Genomic DNA, 22,378 nt, shown 5'->3' on the forward strand with positions numbered 1-22,378 from the left:
TGTTTGTTCTGATCGCGCACGCTCTAAGGGCAACCGGCAGACAAAGTACAGGTGCAGTCAGTGTAGGTCTGTGCGCTGTGCCATGCAATGAGAGGTACCATACTCTCAAGAACTATAAACTGTGTCACCTAGATACCTGATTGGGCAGATAGCTGGTCAACTGATCAAAAAATAGGCACATGCATTTTACTATGGCACAGTAATATAGCACTAATTTAGTTCTTTCTCCTGTTTTATTGTTGGTTTCCTCTTTTCTGATCATTTGGAATGAGGATAAAAAGACCAAAAAAAAAAACAACACATGCAAATAAGTTCAAACATCAATTCAATATCAACTATTTCCTGAATATTATGAAATTCAAGATGGCCGCCCATGATGACGTCATAATATGCAAATTAGACGAGTATATTTACACCCCACATAAACTTTCGGTCATGCCCAACATTTTTCTAATTTACAGTAGATCTCTATCTTTAAGCCCTTTCAAGACACAAGCTTTTGATATCTTGATGTCAAAATCCAGCATTTTAAAGGGTTAAGACTTCTCTCTGTTCCTCATGAAAAGTTTGTCTCAGCAGCTTTGTGAATAGGTTTTAAGAGAAAACTCTTAGCTAAAAACCTTTACTGCTATTTAGGAGAACTCTTAGTGGTAAGATAAATGTTTTGTGAATACGGGCCCTGGAATTTGAGGGTGCAAAAAATAAATAAATTAAATAAAAAATCTAAATATTGAGAAAATCGCCTTTAAAGTTGTCCAAATGAAGTCCTTAGCAATGCATATTACTTACGAAAAATTAAGTTTTGATATATTTACGGTTGGAAATTGTACAAAATATCTTAATGGAGTATGATCTTTATTTAATATGCTAATGATTTTCCCATAAAAAAAATCTCGATAATTTTGACCCATATTTTTGGTTATTGCTTCAAATATTCCCCTGCTACCTAGTTTTGTGGTCCAGGGTCACATTTATGTGATTACATTGACTGTAGGACAGCCATAAACCTCACCATGTCCCAACCTGAATAACGGCAAATGTCAATCTCCGAAGAGTGACATTATATCAATGTATCAATATTTATTTACTTATTTGTTTCTAAACACAAAGTGGTTAAATGAGACATGATATAAAGTGGCATCCTCTGAACTGTACTGGAAAAATATTAGAAAAAAAAAAAAAGTCTTGCTACAGTGTATCAAAACATTCCCTGTCACTATTGCTCCTATTTGATGTTTATTTACTGAAAGTAACAAAATCCAGGTATTAAACTTGTGTTAAAGATTTCAAAAACTCCCTAAACCTCACATCAAATGAATAAGACTGCTCACATGAGATTTCATTTGACCTCCTTGAACAGCATTCTCTGAATGATAAGCACCTTTTTCAATGAGCCCAAAAAAATCTAATCAAATTGCGTGAAGTGATGCATCAACATAAAAGTATATGGTAACACTTTAGTTTAAGGTGTCCTTGTTACACGTTATATGTTCTTAATTTTTAAAATAATAATAAATTATGCATAATTACATGCAAGTAACCCTAAGATAAATCCTAACCCTATAGTAAGTACATGTAGTTAATTAATATTACTCGGTACTTAAATTTATAATTATACTGTAACAAGAAAACCTTATATAATAAAATATAACCATTTATATATTTAAGTGTAGCCATAAATATATTGAATACAACACCAAATGAAACTGGGACTGCTTTTGTATTGTAGGTTTGACTTTCTGGTTTGTATTTTACACACAGTTTTTGTCCATCAGTTTTTTTTAATTGTTTTTGGCAAGCGTATTGGTCTCATAACCCCTATACAAATGCTGCTCTGCTGACAGTTAAGTTTCTTTACAAGGTTAGCCGTCAGCCGCAGTAGTATATTGTTGTCATATCATTACCTCGTCATAACTGCCTGGGAGATTTAATGGTCAGACTTTTGAGAGTTTCTACAGCGCTCTGCTGGACTAATTTTCTGCCTCTTTTTTCCCCCTTTTTTCTTCTGTCCTGGTCTTACTGTCATTGGGTCCACCATGAGTTCACAGTATATATCTAAACAGTACCTGAATAGATTGTGCAGACACTGGTCAGAAATCCGAAGCGGAACTAACATGAAATGTTATTTTTTGGCTTTATGGCTCGGGTGATTGCCACAAGCTAAATCTGTCCATCAGAAAAAATACTAAACTGAAATCAGATTCTTGACTGAAATCAAGTACTTTTGGGGGAATCTGTGCCAGTCACACAAATGCCACTGAGATGAAAGAGAAAGCAAACGGTTACCCATATAACTTTTTTTTATTAACTCATTAGGGTTAGACCCTTTTTCTTGAATTTAATCAATTGAATGTAAAGAGTTAGATAATGCTTTATATCCTAACCTTAACTGATGTATTTTAACAATGTGATAACCATGAATGTATTTTTTGTAAAAAAAAATATGATTCTACTTTTTAGTATGTTATGTTTGCAGACACAAAAAACACAATAATTGCGTATCGACAGCATCTCAAACAAAAATCATTTAGATACAGAAGTACAAATGTTCATGAATCCTTAATATCATTGATCATCAATTCAATAGAATCAACTATTAATGAACTAGATAATATTTAGGCCTAGAGAGAGAGCTTGAGAATTTGTAATAATATTTGCAATGTGTAATAACGTCATTGTTTTAGATGCTGTCAGTACATTCATATTGTACATTTTAGTATTTATCCAAACGTACAAAAAAGTACATTTTTGTACCTGTAAGTGTTACATACGACTATCTGCATGCAAACAATGAGAGGTTTGTGAAAACATTACAAATAATTAATATTAAAGAAATGTTCATGTATAAAATGAATTGATACACATTTATACTCAACATTGAGGGACACTTACTATTACTAGTTAATGTTTAATAAAGGCAGGTCTAAAGCACTTCATTAATGGCAATCCAGTATTTTTTGTGACCTAAAGTGTAAACTGTTTATAACCATTAACAACTCTACTACTGATTTAACGCTGTACATCAGTTATGTATGGTTAACAGGTGGTTAACAAAGGATGAAAAACACGATCTAACTCTTTCCATATGAGCTAATTAAACATTAATAATTGGTTAATTACAGTGTTACTAAATGAAGAACTTGCTATTTGTATTTAGCCTAATAATGCATTACCAATGTAGCATCTAGTTAATAATGCATGAATTAAATATAATAGATTGCAAGTGATTTAAAAAATGCTTTGTTACTGTGTACTTTTAAGTGTAACCGGTAAGTAAGTCAATATATGAACAATGTATATATATATATATTTTCAGAGCACTCATTATGAATTTGATCAGTTGATCTCATAGCCAAAACTAAGCTGAAAATGTTACTTTTAATATTCTTTATTGCTTTAAAACATGACCTTACACACAAAAAGACCACAGTGAAGCAAAAACACTGACAAGAACTCAAAGAACTAAATATGAACACAACAAAAATGAAGCACAGTGACAAATCTCATTTTGGCAACGCAACTAGTCTTTGACAAAAAAAAAAAAAAGTATAAACATGAGGATATTGTTTGTATTTTATAAAAATAAATAAGTACCATGCTATATTATACTCTAAAATATAGTTACTATTTGTCTCTGGTACATACTACTATAAATCATAAGATACATGTGATTTCTCTTTAAAATAAAAAGTTTTGATTAATATTTGCAATGTTAGTTCTTTTCAGAATGACTTTAAGCTTCACAAATATCTCATGTTCTTTACAATATTTTTTGTTGAGCATAGAATAATTATACTTTTATACTGAAATATTGTAAAACACTAGATTGTATCTGTACTCTTATTGATTTAGCTTCTAATGATATAAGTTAATCCAAACCCAGCATTAAACAGTCTGTTAGTTGCTGGCTTGACAGAGCCCACTTCATTCGGTTCTATTTTAAAGTAGGGATAACATGCAAGACACCAAAACAGTGAGATGTTAATTATTTAAATGTCACAGTAGTAGAGCCTTGTATGGATTATAAAACCATAATTTAACCATTTATATCCTAGATTGGAAGAGACAGAAAAGTTTTCAGACATAAGACAGCGGTTGGTTTTATTAAAATACATATAAAACTATTCTGTGTGTGTGTGGATGGGGACGGGGTTATATTCTCAAGAGTGCACAATGGATGACATCACATGAAAATCCAAAAAAATAAAGTTGTCTACATATAAGACATTTCAAAATATGGGATAGAAGAAAAACAAAGCAATATTCAAAAAAATATTGTGAAACATTGGTTATCTGTGTACTTATATAGGCTATACTTGGAAAGAAAATGGTTTTGTGTCATCTACACAAGCATTAGCTTAGTGATTGCACTAAATTATGCAGATATCATGAGCTCAGCCCACTCAAAAAATAATGCCGCTGTTTGCCACTACATGTATGAGGTATGGATCTGGATGAGTTTGTGGGGGTGAGAGCGAGAAAGGATTTCTTTGTGCATTAGCAAACAGGAGCGCCTTTTTTCATCTTGGTCTCAGCTCAACCATTGTATCCTTTCAATTAATATTCTGGTGAATTTAAGTCTGCTACATTGTCTGCCCTGGGCAGGTGTTTCCTTCCACTATCTAGTTAGTGGGCTCTTGTGTTCATAAATATTAATTAAAAAAGTGTCAATTCAGATGCTTACAGAGATACAAATCCAGACATTGTGAATGCGATATTGTGAAAAGGGAGTATTTCATGTCACAACAAACAAAATTGAAAAACAAGCACATTACCAAATAACCAGTTCTCTCTCTACCTAATTTACAAAATCTGTTATTTAATTTTCTGTGATTTGCCACCCTCAGGGCATGTTTTAGATTATGTAGCTATAATGTCTCTACAGTAATTGCAATAATGATAATATAGGTTTTCCATAATATGCTTTATAAACCATTGTTAGTACACAAAATAACCCCACCAGCCCTTCCCTAGACAGTCACTTTGTTATTTAAATATAGGAACAACTAATATACAAAAACTAAGTCAATTTCACAGTACCCTTTCTCTAAGAACACGAGTGAACAGCCCTGTTAGATTCTATAATCTATAATGCACAGGATCAGATGTATTTTTTTCTCACTTCTGTGTACAAACAATGTAAAAGATCCTTTGTGTGTACAATTTAGCACAACCTTCATAAACATATAACAGTAGATAGCTATGCGGTTATGGAATTTAGCAGTTGGTGAACAGAAAGGCGAGTAAAAATGTAAACCGATGAAGGATCCGAAGAGATTCCTGCCAAAGTGTTGAGCAGTTGTCTTTCCGGCCTGCCCCACAATCTCATGCGTGAATGAGTCATTACTTGCTGGGCAAGGTTTTGATAGGGCGATTAAGAGAGCCCATGTTGGTGAATGTGTGGAGTTGAGGACTTGCACTCTTATTGGGAAGGCTACTAGAGTGTCCCATTGCCTCTTCAGCAGCACGAAGAAGAAGGGTGTAGTTGACAGCTACCTCCTCGACCTTGCGTAAAAGCTGCAGTTTTTGAGTTTCAGATCGTACACCCCTGACCAGCCGAATGAATGTTTGAGTAAGGTTGCACAGCACCTGGAAGCTAGCTGTGACAGCACTTAGCATTCGAGAGGGACTTTTCTCAACACTTGCCACGCGTCTACATGATGCCCTGAACTCTTTAAAATGGACAGCAAGTTCTTGCTTGTATTCTGCCAGTTTTGCAGGAGGGATACGAGGTTCACCCTCGATTTGGGGACTGTTGGCACACTGCCTTAAAATTGAGAGCAGCTCATTGGCATCAAGTTGTGCGTTTAGGAATCCATCAGGGAGCGAGAATGTTTTGCCCTGCAAGGACTGTACCCTTGCCAGGTTAGTTTCCAGATTCCCACAGGCCCGCAGATCAATCCTCTGTGTTTGTGGCTCCTCTTCTTCCTCCTCCTCCTCCCCACTGAAGTCCTCTGCATCGAGTACCTGAAGTGTTTTGCTGACTACTGGCATTGCCATTGAGTCTAGGTGCATCCCGGGCAAAACCTGCAGGGGGATGGAATAAGACAGTTCATCTTTTTCACTGCTCTCATCAGCAGCTTCACATTTGCGATAACAAAAGCAGAAGGAGCAGCATTTTTCTCTGTCCTCAGTATCCTCACTTGGCAATCCCAGAACCTCAGCGGTACCCTCTCGACTTTCCTGAAGAAGCTCTTCTCCCTGAATAAAAAATATCCCCTTCTTCTTTGCATCCCCATCTTTAGTATGTACAGGCTCTACTGGAGTTGGAAGTCTAAGTCCAGTGGCCCTGACTCTTTCCATTTCTTTCTCAAGGCTCTTTGCTTTTGTTGGTTTAACCTCAGCATACAGGGGGGTGCTGTCATTATTGTCAATCTCCCCTATGCTATATCTCCTTTGTAGCTTTTTGTACTGTGGCGCGCCCATGCATTCTGAACGGGTAGGGCACGTAGGCAAACATGACGTGGGTGTATCTCTGGGTTCCCTTGACTCTAGGCTTGTGGAGCGGATTCGAGTGGTTTTGATTTCCAAAGTCTGAGGTTTCCGTAATTCTCCTTGAGCATGTGGAGACTTTGGAATAGCTGGGGGAGTTTTGGAGACTGTCCTCTCTCGCCCTCTCTGGTCTGCTGCAGAACCGACAGCTGTATCTGGGAGACGCATTCCGCGGCACATTCTCTTACAATCACAGCTGCGTCGCTGTTCTCGTGAAATCCCAGGAACTTTCTGTACGGGACTCGTGCGCAGCTGGCAGGCACATGGGGTAAATGAGGGAACAGGAGAGGATCCCTGTGGTATGAACTCTCCTTGAGATGTTTTAGGTTTTAGAAGCTCCTCCAGGAACTCTAGCTCATACTGCCTGACCTTCTGAAGTTGAGCACGACGCTCATCTGTCTCTCTGCGCAAACGTGCTGGGAAGGTGGCTGAAATTAAGTTCCTAAAGCTCAGGAAGGGTGTACTACGCAGGGATTTGACTTTGTTATTTGCCTGTTTCTTATACTCTGCTCCTGGGATAGTTGCACCCTTTTCCGCACAACTTAGGACAAGTGTTGGGTCTTCCAGAACAGGCAAACTTTTAGCAGGTTTCTGTGGTTCCACAGGGGCTTTAGTCTGGGAGTTATCTGCCTTTGCCTCTGGCATCTCCTTCCGTTCCACTTTAACAGGCATAGCTGGTGAGAACTTGGTAGGGGGCAGGGCGCTAGGCTTAGCCAAGCTTGCATCAGGTGTCTTTGCTGCGTTCTCTTTGTTGTTAGCTAACTGAAGTCCTTTGGCACGGAGACGCTCATCATCTGTGGGAGATGATGAGTGAAACACCACCAGTTTCTGGGCCTGTGGATCTTTCAGACGCACCTGTGGGCCAGGCTCTGGTCGTACCGGACAGGTGCAGAACAAGTCAGCAGCTGGCAAAAGGCCCTTTGAACTTAAAGGCTTAGTGGTCTCACTTGAGGCATTGTCGGCATCTTGGCACATATTTGTCGAACAAATCTTAGCAGATGCAGTTCTATCCACTGGTAAAAGAACAGGTAAGGCTATACTGGTAGTTTCTAGGGTGACTGTACCAGATTCTTTTTCCTGGACACCTTCTGAGGTAACGGAGCTAGTTTTTTCTTCATTAGCTTGAGGCAACTGATCCGTGTTGACTTTGGGAGCACTCTCTTGATCAGATGCTTTAAGCTTATCAGATGTCTGCGGTTCAGACTTTTCCAAGGACTCTTTGACAGGGCCTCTTTCTGTTTTTTCTATATCCTTCTCACCTTTTGTTTCATGGCTCTTTCCCTGCTCCACAGAGTTGTCAGAGGGACTAACTCCTTGATTGGGGCATACTTTTAAGGGCACGGTCTTGCTTAAGATCACAGATTTTGGTGGACATCCGCCACGGATCTGGCTCATTGAAAAAGCCTCCCCACCAATTGCTTGTGTGGTACAGCCAGGGATTGTTAAGGGAAAGTCTCGCCGACTGAAAAGTCGCTCTTTGTTGATGTGGTGGGCAAGTAGATAGGCCTGGTTCTGATGCTGCTTCATGGCAGACACCATCTCAGACACATCAGTTAGCTCTGAAGAATTTGTCTCATGTCCAGAGTCTAGGGACGATTCAGGGGTTATGGCAGCCAGCACAATCAACCCTGTAAGGGAACAGAAAAAAAAACAACCATGCTCGTAAGAAATCTCATAAGGTCACTTCAGGTAAGCAAAATTATAAGGAGAAAATACATGTTCTAATTAGGAATTAAAAGTCAAAAATTAAATTCTAAAAAAGTGTTAAGATCCTGTTTGTTATTTTGTTGGTAAGGAGTAGGTAACACTGCACTGATACTTGTTTTGGGACCTTAAAACTTAATATGTTAGCCTTCTGTAATTATAAGATGTACAAACAACCAGTTTTTAATGACTATTTCAGATTTTACAGTTTGCTTGACTTTTAAAAGTCTCATTTACTCATAGACATGTAAAGAACCAGCACTTTTAATAGCACATAGTCCACCTGCTGTCTGTTGTGTCTGCTGGTGATGGTGTGGGTAATCCTCTGATGCAGCTAGTGCTTCCAGCGCCTGGAGGGTGGACACTAATGCATCGTCTAACTCCTGAGCGTGGTCTTGAACCGTCCTAGTGGTCACATTATCAATCAGTGTTACAGGAACGTCCTCTCGACCCTCTGCCACAGCAGCAGAGGCTTTGATTCCTTTCCGACCCTTTTTAGGGTCATCTTCGTCAGAGCTGTTGTCACGAAACCCAGGGGGCGGTGCTGCTATGGCGGGAGGGGGAGGCTGCAGCTTTCCTCCTCCATCATCCATCTCTTCATCTTCCTCATTCCCAGGTAGCGGTAAGGCAATGAGATCAACAGCCCCTCCTTCACGGGAAGCACATGCATTTGTACACTGCTGCAAAATGAGCCTTCCTGTCTCCCCAGTGTCTGAGATCAAACCTTGAGCTTGGAGTTTTGCCTTGCAGGAGTCACAGAAAAACCTCTGTGAAGGCTCCATTGTTTTCACTCTGTTTCTGAAGCTTGAGCTGTCATCGGCGGGACCGTCTTGTTCAGTCACTGACTCGGTGCTCTTTAGAGTGGGATCAGACTTTGTGCGTGAACGACTCTGTACCTGCGAGATAAGGTTCTCATTAATGTCAAGCTCTTGTTCAGCTTGTATCTGAAGCTCTTGCAGCTGTTGTTGCTCTTTTAAATGGATGTGACACAGGCCAAGGTGCTGAGATATGGGTGATGCTGATGTCTTCTGTGTTGTCTCTCTGGACGACCCCTCTCTGTCTTCTCGCCGACTCCCACTTGGCACAGTGGCTCCGGAGCGGAATTGGGCATGGGAGCTTCTGGAATCTAAATGACAGAACTGTCTGAGTGGTTGAACAAGTAGAAAACATGATGGATGGGAATGAGTCCAGATGACAAAGGTGAGTCTGCTGAATAGAGCTCTCAGAGATGGAAAAGAGCCTTGTGGGATGTAATGGCATGCTGTGATCTTTCTCTTTGGCAGACCACAGGAGATGCGAACATCCAATACATGGTTTAGTAACGCGAAGCAACATACACTTAAACTTCCAGAAATATGCCTGTATCTTGATCAGCATTTCAGTTAAGCTTGCATAAACTGATTTAAGATGAGGATGGAGAGCTCAAGAAGATGGAGGGATCAAGCTGGAATTATGAATGATTGCCATGATAAGTCCTTATAATATATAATCAAAGATCCTTTGGAAAGCAACCTGATCAGTTCAAGTCATGACGGATTCAATTATTTATTTTTGTTTATAATTAAATTTATTTTGTTTTATATTTTAGATGTCGGCATCGAGATTTTCTCACCATTATTACATCTATTTTATTTTGAAATGTCCCAAATTGCATGTGCAACGCAGCATATTTTAGTTCAGCTAGTCAGTGGAAGATGAAAAGCAAAGCAAATGCACTGTCAGAATATTACATGCAATGACTTTGTTGTATTTTAATGAAATTGCAACAATATCAATAAGATTTCTAACATACCTGCCTTGATCATATAAGGCTGACCAGGTATCCTGCAGTAGATTGTCCTTTTAGGGTCCACAAATAGCTTGTAATAGCCAGAGATCAAACAGGTAAAGTTTGATGCATCTGGCCACTCCATTAATAAGACCAAGGGCTACAATAATTATTATGAAAACAGATATTAGTATAGTATTGCATTTTAGGATGTATAATGCAATACTGTTTCAGATTTTGTTTCAGAGCTTTTTCCACACCTTTGCATCTAGAATAACAACCTCAACCCGGGCTACTCCATGATGCTCTCTGAAGAGCTGGACCTTGGCCACGCGGCTGAACTCTGCTAAGACCGTTGTTAGGTTGTTCTTTAGGTCAATCACATGACTGATACCATGTCTCGGCCCAACCAACAACGTAGTGGCTGACTGCTTCTCATCCTTTCAGAGGAAAAATAAAATAATGAGAAATTCAGTATCAGAAGGACAAGCAATTTATTTATTTTTTTAGGTTTGAAAGGTAACGTGGTAATATTTAGAACATTTTTGTAAAACCATGAAATCAATGCAAAAGTGTCTTGATTATTGTTTAAGAAGTGATCTCAGATTTGTGTTACCAAGCCAACTGTGTGAAACAAGAAGCCTCCGAATGGTGGAAGGTCATTTAAGACGCGCATGTACTGTAGTTTTCCTTGAAGAGGAGAAACCTGCATAGAAACACAGATAAAGAGAAAATAAGATTGGTGAGTTGTGCAAGTGCATAGAGGGTAATATTCTGGCCAGCAGAGGGCAATGTTTTGCTACTATTAGGTCTGCTATGTGTAACAATGATTGGTATGAAGAAATTAATTGCACACTGTTTTGCATATCTCTATTCCACCATTACACATATAAACTATGCTCTTAGGGCATACAATTAATACACAAATACAAAAACATGCATTAGACTGAAGAGATAAAAGGTTTCTTTGTTGCATGTTTCTTGATTGACATTTGACAAAGACATCCATTTAAGATATACTGTTTAAAAAAAGAAAGAACTGGTCATTTTCTGCCAGGACATTATCCATTAATTCTACAGACATTTCAGTTAACTCCAAACACAACAGAATGCAGTGTAAAATTTAAAATACAGGTAAAACACGTAAAAAATAAATAGTGCCCTATTTTTAATGATATTTGCCCCAAATAATCTTAGTAACCACATATACCTTGTTGCCAGCTGGTGGAGGTTGCTGATATGTCTTCAACAGCTGTGAGAGAGTCTTGCAGACGTTTTTCTCCTTGACGGTTGGCAACAGAGTCAAAGGAAGGAAAGGTTCCAAACCCCATTCTTTCCTAAAGATGATGCGGGTTTAGTCTTCAAAGCATGCTACAGGACCTTACAGTACTCTTTGATGGTTTCACGAGTGTCATCTGCCACCAGTGGAAAACTAGATGCTGCTTATGGTGCTAATCCAAAATCTAATGCATGCTTCTTTGGTTACTCAATGTTGTTCAAATGTTGCTAAAAAACACAAGGACAACACTTGGCAACTTTGCATTTTTGACACACATTAACTTCCATTCCAAATAAGTGCACTGAACTTTCAAACATCTGTCTTAGTGTGAACAGGAACCTTAATTCATAGCATAATATTTAAATCAAGGTAGGGATCAAGGTCTATTATAAATAAATGAAATTTCCTCTTTTCAGGCAATCATGACTGTTTTAAAGACTTACTCGACGTGCTTCAGAGAAATCTTCTGATTGGGTCTCGCAATCGACACAGTGATGTAGATGTGAAGGGCTGCCAGCCTAAGCGTGACGTCAGACTTCCAGTCCATCCCAAACCGCTCTTTAATGACATCATTGCGGCTCTGGGAGGATTTAGAACAAATAACATATCAAGAGGCTATATATTAATATCAGACCAATCATGTTTCTTATTATGTGAATATTCATGACTAATCCACCTGTATGTAGAGGTACTCAAATGCAGCGGGGTCTCTCCTCAATAAGTCAGCAGGGTCTTTTGGGAAGAAGCAAATTCGGAAAAGACACTTCATTCCCTGGAAGTAGGTCCTGTGAACTACCTGAAAATACAGAATAAAATACACCTTTGAAATAAAACAGTAACAAATACTCCAGCACTAAACTGTCACATTGAATTCCTTATGGTAGGAAGGTGATGTGCTACTAGCAGCCATAACAAATGAATTACATTATACTGTAACTCAGGTTCTTATTAAAGGTTATATTACTGTATATTCATATACAATGGCGTCTATGAGTCTGAGACCACACTGAGTAGAAAACCTATGATTCAAAATCTAGTTTAAACCACAGAACATTTTAGGATTTTAAATAATTCAATATAATTGAAAAATTAAATTTCTGCCACTAATCAAATAAATGGCCTGAATTATTGACTGGGCTTTTGAACTGCTTTGTCCAGATGGTCAGATGTTCTATTGGAGCTCAAGAAGTTTTTGGAATATTTTTAAATCATGCTGGATAACATTAGACATAAATACTATTAAATCAAATTCAAATGCTAATACTACTACAATAAAATGCTTATGTACAATGGTGGCCAAAATTGTTAGAACACTTGGCATATTTAAGAGGTTTCAATTGTTTTTTGTTGAATTGGCCATTACAATACCCATAAAACAAAAAATTGCCGGAACTACCTGCAACGGAAGGAATCTGCTGGAAGACTAAAAATGATGGACTGGCCCCCTCAAAGTCCGGACCTCAACCCCATCGAGCAAATTTGGGGCAAGTTGGAAGATAAACTGGACAGATCTATTGTACATTCAAAGGAAAGCCTTTGGCTTGAGTTATAGAAGGCATGGGATAACATTAGTGTTGAAGTTCTCAGGAAATATATTGACACTATGCCAGAGAGATGTGCTGCTGTCATTGCTGCAAAAGGTGAACATACCAAATATTACATTTAAAAACAGTACGACTCACTTCATCTGATATTTGTTGTGCTCAGAGCAACCATCTGCATGTTTCATGAACATTATGAAATTCAATCCTGTTTTGGTCAAAAAAAAAGGTCATTATTTTCAGATCTGTCAGGAGTTCTAACAATTTTGGCCACCACTGTACTTCTACAGTATATATTTGTCCAATGACAGATGCTCTACAAACCACTAAGGTTTTTTTTTTTTTTTAATTCATTAGAATTGTTTGTTGCAACACGCAATAGAAAACTGGTGTAAAGTACCTTGTTCTCCACATTTAAGGCTGCTTTTAAAGCTCTTGAACATTAGAGTGAAGGTAATGCATCAGTCGGTGGTTTTTGGGTGGCATTTACTCACATGAGACAGTGGCTGGTTTTCCTGGAGCAGATGCAGCCTCTGATTCTGGGCCAGTCCACCGGACTCCAGCACTAAAGCAAAATGCTCGATGTAGCGCAGAGAGAGGCGATCCTGCAGCGACGATATCACATCCTGGGGCGAATGGGAAAAGGAGAATAAGGTCTTGTATTCTGTAGTAACTCTTCTGATGGTTGGTGTTTTTAGCTCCTAAAGCATGAATTCTGCTGTATTACTATATCTCAGATATTACAGTGTAAAGTAAATGTAGTGGAAAGCAACAGCATCAGCAGTGTGTGAACTACAGGAGGACAGGCTTGACATTTCCATCAGTGATGGAGCACTGAAATCAACACTCAGTCACTGGACCCTGCTCTGGAGACAAATTAGGCTTTTTACTGACTAGTGGCTTTGCTTCTGAAATGGACGCCAAATATTTAATGAGGTTTCCATGTGACCAAAGCAAATACTGTACTTAAACACTGTGCTAAAGCACCAATGTGCGCTGGCTGCTGTGATGCATTATATTCTTAGTGTTTGATGACAGTAACTCCAGCTATGGGAGATAGACGGATTACTGCACCGTGTTCTGTCACCAGGATTGAGATAATCTGTTTAGTGATACTGACCAAAGGCTGAAGATATCAGCTCAGGAGGGATTGTGAGAAATGTCAACAATGCTGCGAAATGTAGGAGAGGAAAAAAGCTCACTAGGTTTTTTAATGGTCTGAAACCATCAAACCTCAACTCATCTACACGTTCAAAAATTACAACGCCTTTGAAAGCTGAATAAAAACTATTGCATTTCTTTCAGTTGATCATAGCTCTTGGAATTCACGCTTTGTTCTGACATAACGTAAGATCAGCTGTACAAAAGAAAGTGATTGCCCTTTTTATCACTTTTGCTCTCAGAAAGAAAAATATAATGTTGGCTAATGACTTTTCCAAGCCACGTTACTCTATTCGGTAGCATTTTAGAATGATGCTCTGTAGGTAAAGAAACTATTCAGGACACATGAATAGCTCTACAATAGCATGTCAGCTATACTATCAACTAATACTGGAACAAGATTACCTAATCAGTAAGTACTGGTGACTTCAGGGCAATTATTAGGTAATCAATAATTATTGAATGAGAGTAGCATCATTAAGAACTACTAACTATGAGCAATTATAAAGAACTGCCAGTTAATTAATTACAACATTAACGTGTCTGAGACATGGACAATTGTCTTTTCCCCCCACTTCGGAACATGGTCATTAAATGCATCACTACTTAGTTGTGTTACCTAGATCTACTAGTGCTCTGGACCATTATTTTGAAGTAAATTTTTTTTTTTTAATTAATTTTAATATAATTGCCCAGATCACTATTAGTTGCTGCACAGTGACTACTGTAGGTAATACTTGAGTAATGAGGGCATAGTAAGAATAACCTCTTGTTCAAAAATTTGTAGCGTATTGTCTACAAATAGTTCTGAAAGAATCTTTTACAAAACAAATGTTTTAATATTCTTAGAATTATTTAGATGACATCACATCTTTTCAATAGAAAGTGATGCATGTGCACCAAATCTCCTCACCTTGACTGATTTACAGGGGTCCCATAAGGTTCTATTCTAGGTACAATCTTATTTAAACTTTATATTAATGACAAATATTAATTAATATTTGTATTAATATAAATGCATTGTCATTGTCTTGTGATACCTGTATAGAGACTACAGATGTAAATAGCAATGTTTCTATACTATGGCATATTCATTTATATGCATAAACAAAAAACAAAACAAGCAAACAAAAATGAGTGAATTCCTCCTGTTGTGTTTCTAGTAACAGGAAAGAGTACACTTTATTTTATGGCCCAATTCTCACTATTATCTAATGATCAAACAAAACTTTTGCCTCAATAAACTTCTAATTGGCTGCTTGTTAGTAAGGTAGTTGTTAAGTTTAGGTAAGGGTAGGTTTAAGGGATCTAAAATATGGGTATGCAGAATAAGGCTATGAATAAGAATATGTGCTAATAAAAAGCCAATATGCTATGACAGTTTTTCTCAATCGATTTGACACTTTTCTCCAGTGCAATGTACTTGTTCTCAAAACAATTAGCACAGCCATCCAAACACAAAATTATCTTAACCAAACAGTTCAACTTTACTGCAAAATGAAGCACTGCAATTTTTTCTAGTAATGCGTTTATTAAAAGCATAAATGGATTATAAAACACATTCAGCTGTAGATGCACAAATATGCTAATGAAAATACATGTTTATTGCAATTCTTCAACAGGGAGTTTTGTTTTACATATATTGTGTATATTTAATGAAATAAAAATTGCTCCAACACCTGCTATCACCCATGAAGCAAACAAGAACTGCAAACAAACTTTTCTGATAACTACAGATCAGTCTTTTTTATATATATATATATAACACACACACACACACACACACATTGAAGGGGGTCTGAATACTTTCCGTACCCACTGTACATCTTGAAGAGAATTTCATTGCATTTTATCTAGACTACATGTGACCCTGGACCACAAAACCAGTCATAAGGGTCTTTTTATTTATTTATTTAGATTTATACACCATCTCAAAGCTGAATAAATAAGCTTTCCATTGATGTGTGGTTTGTTAGGACTTCTACCTCTCCTTCCACCCTGTTGTCCACTTCCTCTCTGTCCATGTCTTCTTACAGTTTCTGCTTTTGCTCTTTCCACTACACCAATGCCCTCTTCTCTAATCATCTCTTCTCCCTTTCCTTCTCCTCTCCTCTTTTTTCACATCTTCCTCTCTGCTCATCTCTTTCTACCTGTTACACTCTTCATCTTCTCTCTCATTACACGCCTTTCTCTACCCACTCCTCCAACTTATAGATTTACACCTCTTTCTTTACCCCTCCCCCTTTATTTTTATTTATTTTATTTTTCACAAATTATTTTTTTTTGTATATTCGTTCTTGCTCTTTGTATACTTTCCCTTTTATTATTACTCTGAAGCAATTGTGATAAATGTGTGAACGATTAGGAAAATTGCATTTCTTGTGTTGAGTGTATGATTAACCGAATAGTTGTCAGTTTAGAGCCAATCGAAAATAGATTTGTTTGTTCCGTTTGGACAAATGGTACATAAAAGTTTGTGATTTGTGTAAAATGTTTTTTTCAGATATTTGAAAGTATTGGTTGGTTGTATTAACTATTGTGAAAACATTTCAGAATTTTGTGCACATTGTTTTGAGAAAATCATTTGCATGATTTTTAATTTGTATGAAATTAATGAAAACGTTCAATCTGTTTAGGAAAATTACAAAGTATTCAGATCACTGTGTTAACTGTTTTGAGAACAGTGACCTGAGTTTGGAGAAATGTGTCAAATCAATTGAGAAAAACTGTAATATGCATGCTAGTTAATAGTGATAATTGGTCCTTTAAAAAAAGTGTTACTGGGAAGAGTTTTCCCATCACACTCACCCTAACAGTGGTGCGGCTGTCAAATGTAAAGGATTTGATCTGTCCATTTTCCAGAAACACCTTCAACACATTTGGTATCAGAAGCAGAGAATCGTCTTTAAGCATGGTCTGAAAAAGACAGAGGCAAGAAAGAGGGGAGAAAGCAGTCAGTGAACCTTGGATGAGATATTACGAAAAGAAAAGACTCAATAGGTCAATACAGAGTCTCAAATAAGAAAATCTAATATCTAAGAGACAAAGAAAGAATGTAGAAACACATGACAAGACTTTAACTGTATGGAAAACCTGAAAGGAAAAACATTAAGTCTAAAACAATGGTTAAAGGGAAGATCTTTTTCTAACTTATGAACAATAGTTTAAATGAATTGGAAATACTACCAAAACTCTACTTTAAACATACAGAGTATAGAATTAAGCAGAAGTCATATCACATTCATTCTATATCCAATGTGAAACCGTGTCCTGTAAATGCTGATCAACTGAACACAAACTGAATTCAATTACAGAATATATTTGTAGCTAAGGGAAGAATTCTTCAAGGCATCTACTTTATTTCCAATAAGAAAAGTTAAAGGTGCACTAAGTATTTTTTTTTCATGTTGAACTGGCTTGTTCATTTTCCTGGTTCAAAGCCTATGGTGCCATCGCGGAAACCCTGTGGCTGGCCAAAACCAATCCCAAACCATCGATCCTCATTAAACTGCCACAGTCTGCTGTCTTTGAAACAGTGAGTCACCAGATTGATCTGTCACTCATTCTCCCTGAACTGGGCATTACTAGAAGTACATTGTACTATTTTGAGCCTAACCTAATGGCAGATATTTCAAAGTATCCTGGAGAGGGTTTCTAAATCACATCAAGTAGCGGAGTGCCTCAAGGTTCAGTTCTTGGACCCTTCCTCTTTAGAGCATTAGAAAAATCAGACCCTACATGCATAGTTCTTGCGCAGGCTCTTATCTTCTCAAGACTGGACTACTGCAACGCTCTGTTAGCCGATGATACAGAACACAGCAGTGGATCTGGTTTTCAACCAAAAAGGTCCATGTCACACTTGTCCTTTCTGTGGTGGAACAACTATTCAGACCTTTCAGACAGATGAATACATTTAAATATAAATATTTCTTCACAACAAATGACAATGACTTTGGATGCTATCCTGACACCTGCTACGAAAGATGCAGTAAAGGGTTAAAGCAAAGTTTTGATATTGGATTTAAGAAATATCCTATTTAGATGGACAATTGTCATCCATGATTATTTTATTTTGTAGTGGAAACGTACTGACATAAGGTGAATGATATTTGCCAGTTTCTATTTCACTGATGGAACTATCATTTTCTTTAATATTTGTCAAATATTTGTTTGCTTACAACTTCGAAAAAGTGGGTAAAAATGACTTAGTGCACCTTGAAGTGGGTGAGAGACCTTACTTTTAGTCAGAATCATATTGATTTATACCAGGTTCCACATTATCACCTGTCCACTGATCTTTCACTGAGTGTCATCAATAAAATGATTTAATGTAATCAAATGTTGACACTTAATGAGGTCTGATACACCCATGAAAGTATTGTACATTTGGCAAGAGTTTTACCCAAAGTCCCTTTAGGCTTGCTTCTGGAGACATGTGCAAAGTGCTATTACACTTTATACACAAATACAGAATGGAAACAAATAAGCAAGCATCAATTTGCCGTTTCGGTTGGGACCATGTTATGACAGGCGGTGAAGTGAGCAGGTTGGCTAACTCTATTTCATACATTGAGCACAATCCCAATCAATTGCACGTAAGCTACGGCGTGAGATGATGTGATATGAATAATAAGTCCCATGTTGGCATTTGTCTTTAAGCCTAACCCATTTAATAAAAAGGTAGCAGCTTGTGTACTCTTTGCTGACAGGCGAGTTTTAATGAAGAAAGCCCCGCTGACCCCTGCTGATCACACAAGATGGATTGACATGATTAGAGGAGGAGGCTCAGGTGAGGGTGGTTTGATCTTTACCGATTTTGGCCCTCTAGGCCTGATCAGCAAGTTTCTTCTTCCAGGAGAGCTGCACGCCCCTCCCATCGGTCCGCTTTATTAAATTGGTGCGACCAGCACCCAAGGCTGTAGTGTTGACTCTTCCTTGCTCACAAGGCAGATATCAAACTGTATGGGACATAATCCATGGACATTGACATTAACATGGGTGCCATCGACCCATGTTCACCAAGAGGAGATGGCAGCTGTAGAGCTAATGAAAAGCTACGAATGAATGAATGTCTAGTAACAACATTTAAGGTCATGGGGAGGCTCTAGATGCAATGCTACCTTATTCAATTACCACTAAGTAGGCTGAAACGGTTCAAAAGAAGCTGGCGCTAAGTTCCTCCATGTAACTCTGTAAGTTAAACACCTTGATCAGAACCAGAGGGAATTATTCAAAGCTCTTGCTGTAAGAATTTCCTTTTTCAATAGTCACGAATTGCTTCAGAAAGTCACTGCACTTGTTCAAATCATTCTATAGTAAATCCAAGTAAATCTCAGCAACCAAACAAACAAACAAACTAGGACTCATATTCTATTCAGAAAAAGAACATCTGTCAATATCTGCCTGACTGACTTCGTTGCAAATCTACCCTACGCATATGAAACAGAGAAACTCTAGATCCCTTTCATTCCAACCAAACCAAGCGTAGTCAATTCCAAGCCCTGTGTTTTCATGTATGCACTTTAATAAAGTCTGAGTTCATGGATGGTGGAGGAAGATGAAACCACAGCAGAAAGTGCACATATTATGAATCCTTTTAGCTTCTTGAAATGGTGGACCACATCTAGAGAGCACCATCAGAGAGGGATTTATGCGTTGCCCCTCGGGGTAATAAACCTGCAGTTTAATGAAATGAGATGAGCAGGAGATGTGGAGTGAATCGCACTTCAATATTGAAAGTGAAATGACAGGCATGTAACACTCTGAAAAGGAGAGCACGAACAGACTGTGAATGGTCATGTCACAAAATACCTTGAGTCCAATCGACAAACTCAAATCTTACAATCCATAGAAGTCATAGCAGGAGCTATGGAGTCTATCAGGAGAGTTGGTGTCAGCCAGTGTTGTGCGGGTCTCATTACAGCACATAAAGACAGCTGTGTTAGCACACATATGACTGGGGTGTGATGTGAGCAAGAGGCAGCAGCACATACTGAGTCTGGGTCGCTGATGTACACTTGCTCAGAAAAGCGCACTTTGGGGGGATTGGTTCGCAGACGAGCTTTCTTGGCTGCACTTATGAAGGCAGACTTAGGTGACTAAGGAAACAAAAAGAAAGACAAAGGGAGGGTAGGAAGAAAGAAAGAAAGAAAGAGAAATAGACAGGAAAACAGAGGTTAAGACTAGATTCATTTAGAGCAGGGATGCCCAACCCTGCTCCTGGCGATCGGCTGTCCTGCAAAGTTTAGCTCCAACTCTAATCAAACACACCTGCCTTTAATTTTTAAGTGATCCTGAAGACCTTAATTAGTTGCTTCAGGTGTGTTTGATTAGGGTTGGAGCTGAACTTTGCAGGACAGTCGATCGCCAGGAGCAGGGTTGGGCACCCCTGATTTAGAGTGATGAAAAAACCTTTAAAACCATTAATCTGGTCTTAAATATTCTCTGCAAACAATGCTTAATATCTAATGCAGTTTTGCTTCTCAAGTAAAAGTATATTTTTTATGGACATTTATACATTTTTATTGGAAAACAAGACAAATATATGGATTAAAATAATTATTTTTAGCAGTGTAGATTTGAAATCGGTGAATACATTATGCTAGTTCAGTTAGACTGCCGAAGCCCTGTTCACATGACTTACATCCCGCCTTCAAGGCAACAAAAACATTTTGTGTTGCTTTGACCCCAACAAGTATTAGAATAGCACCCAAAAGGGCAATTTTATCATTGATTAATTTGCATTTTTTATATCAATATGGTGCATGTAATGGTAAGTTTATAACAAGTTAGATAAAAAAGTAATCTAATCTAAAAACATTACCTAAAATGAGTAACATAGAGTATGTTACTAACTACAAATTTCATCATCATTTTACTGTAATCAGTAACGGACTACAATTTGTAAGTAATCTACCCAGCACTGTTCTCTGAATATCATGATATGACTTAGAATGGAAGTAAAGCTGGATTTGTATATAAAGAGGATCAGCCTTTCTTCTGACAACAGCTGGGCGATTGATTGTACTCCGCAAGCTCAGTAGCAACCGAGGTCAAAGTTGAAATTGTTTAAACTTTTGAGCGCTGTTACAGCTTGACCTGCTTGCAATGTAATGGAGGGTTAATGCTCCATTGAGCTCTGGGGAACATTGACACGAATCATTCCCATGACATTTTCACTACTGAGCTTTAGTCTCAATATACTAATTATGTAATTATGGTATGTATAGTAATCATGTAACATTGGCACAAAGCAAAAGTGTTTTTGTTGGTAAGTTTATAACAAGTTAGATAAAAAAGTAATCTAAAAGTAACTTAAAAAGTAATAAGAATACATTACCTAAAATGAGTAACATAGAGTATGTTACTAACTACAAATTTCATCATCATTTTACTGTAATCAGTAACGGACTACAATTTGTAAGTAATCTACCCAGCACTGTTCTCTGAATATCATGATATGACTTAGAATGGAAGTAAAGCTGGATTTGTATATAAAGAGGATCAGCCTTTCTTCTGACAACAGCTGGGCGATTGATTGTACTCCGCAAGCTCAGTAGCAACCGAGGTCAAAGTTGAAATTGTTTAAACTTTTGAGCGCTGTTACAGCTTGACCTGCTTGCAATGTAATGGAGGGTTAATGCTCCATTGAGCTCTGGGGAACATTGACACGAATCATTCCCATGACATTTTCACTACTGAGCTTTAGTCTCAATATACTAATTATGTAATTATGGTATGTATAGTAATCATGTAACATTGGCACAAAGCAAAAGTGTTTTTGTACACAAAGCTGAACCTGAATGTCAAATTCCAGTAAAAATGTACAGACTCTATTGAAATTGGCATAGTAGTTTGACTGCATCACTGAAAGGGACTGATTTAATGCCATTCGGATTGGAGAAGACATAATGTCCTTAACTACCTGTTGTGGTTGCAGCACAGTGAGAACAATCAAGTCCTTGCACCGCCTGCAGAAGAAAAAGACATTTTGGCAAGTGAGCTGCAGAATGTGAAAAGAGTGTCTTATCTGAAATGAATTCTCTTATCTGATGGAGACACATGGAATAGAAATACATAAAGCACAGGCATGCGTCCAGACAAGGCCCTTCCCTCTGGTGACAGTAAAGGGTGTTACCTTACAAGGTCTATGACTTTCTCCCGGGGCGTGTCGCTCACGAGTTCCTGGTTGATGGCTAGGATCTGATCTCCGGGGTAAAGCTTGCCGTTTGAGGGTCCGTCTGTAAAGGAGGAGTCTGTAAACTAATCTTGCTCTTTATAGACTTGATTAGTTAAAGCCCCTGACATTGTTGTCTTCTTATATATGCTGATATAGATCACTAAGTCACACTTGTTTCCTAAGGCAGTTATAATAACCTATCCTACAGTGGATTTTCACACTTATCTTATCAAGGCATTGGATAGCAACTTAAT

General features: G+C 37.9%; 1 protein-coding gene across 1 annotated transcript in view; it reads right to left on the reverse strand.

Annotated features, from left to right (window-relative positions):
- Positions 1 to 4,097: 4,097 nt before the first annotated feature.
- LOC107674886 (FERM and PDZ domain-containing protein 3-like) overlaps positions 4,098 to 22,378 on the reverse strand; it is a 77,772-nt gene continuing 59,491 nt past the window's right edge. The window contains exons 4-16 of the mRNA XM_016469031.1: positions 22,083 to 22,185; positions 21,870 to 21,915; positions 19,939 to 20,043; positions 16,754 to 16,861; positions 13,279 to 13,410; positions 11,920 to 12,039; positions 11,687 to 11,823; positions 11,175 to 11,301; positions 10,581 to 10,670; positions 10,225 to 10,404; positions 9,989 to 10,124; positions 8,480 to 9,322; positions 4,098 to 8,120 (exon numbers count right to left, since the gene is read on the reverse strand). Coding sequence (XP_016324517.1) covers positions 5,344 to 8,120; positions 8,480 to 9,322; positions 9,989 to 10,124; positions 10,225 to 10,404; positions 10,581 to 10,670; positions 11,175 to 11,301; positions 11,687 to 11,823; positions 11,920 to 12,039; positions 13,279 to 13,410; positions 16,754 to 16,861; positions 19,939 to 20,043; positions 21,870 to 21,915; positions 22,083 to 22,185 — 4,904 coding nt within the window. The 3' untranslated portion in view covers positions 4,098 to 5,343. The remainder of the gene's footprint in view (positions 8,121 to 8,479; positions 9,323 to 9,988; positions 10,125 to 10,224; positions 10,405 to 10,580; positions 10,671 to 11,174; positions 11,302 to 11,686; positions 11,824 to 11,919; positions 12,040 to 13,278; positions 13,411 to 16,753; positions 16,862 to 19,938; positions 20,044 to 21,869; positions 21,916 to 22,082; positions 22,186 to 22,378) is intronic.

This window comes from Sinocyclocheilus anshuiensis, unplaced genomic scaffold (genome assembly GCF_001515605.1).
Source record: "Sinocyclocheilus anshuiensis isolate Anshui unplaced genomic scaffold, SAMN03320099.WGS_v1.1 scaffold1133, whole genome shotgun sequence".
Taxonomy (NCBI): domain Eukaryota; kingdom Metazoa; phylum Chordata; class Actinopteri; order Cypriniformes; family Cyprinidae; genus Sinocyclocheilus; species Sinocyclocheilus anshuiensis.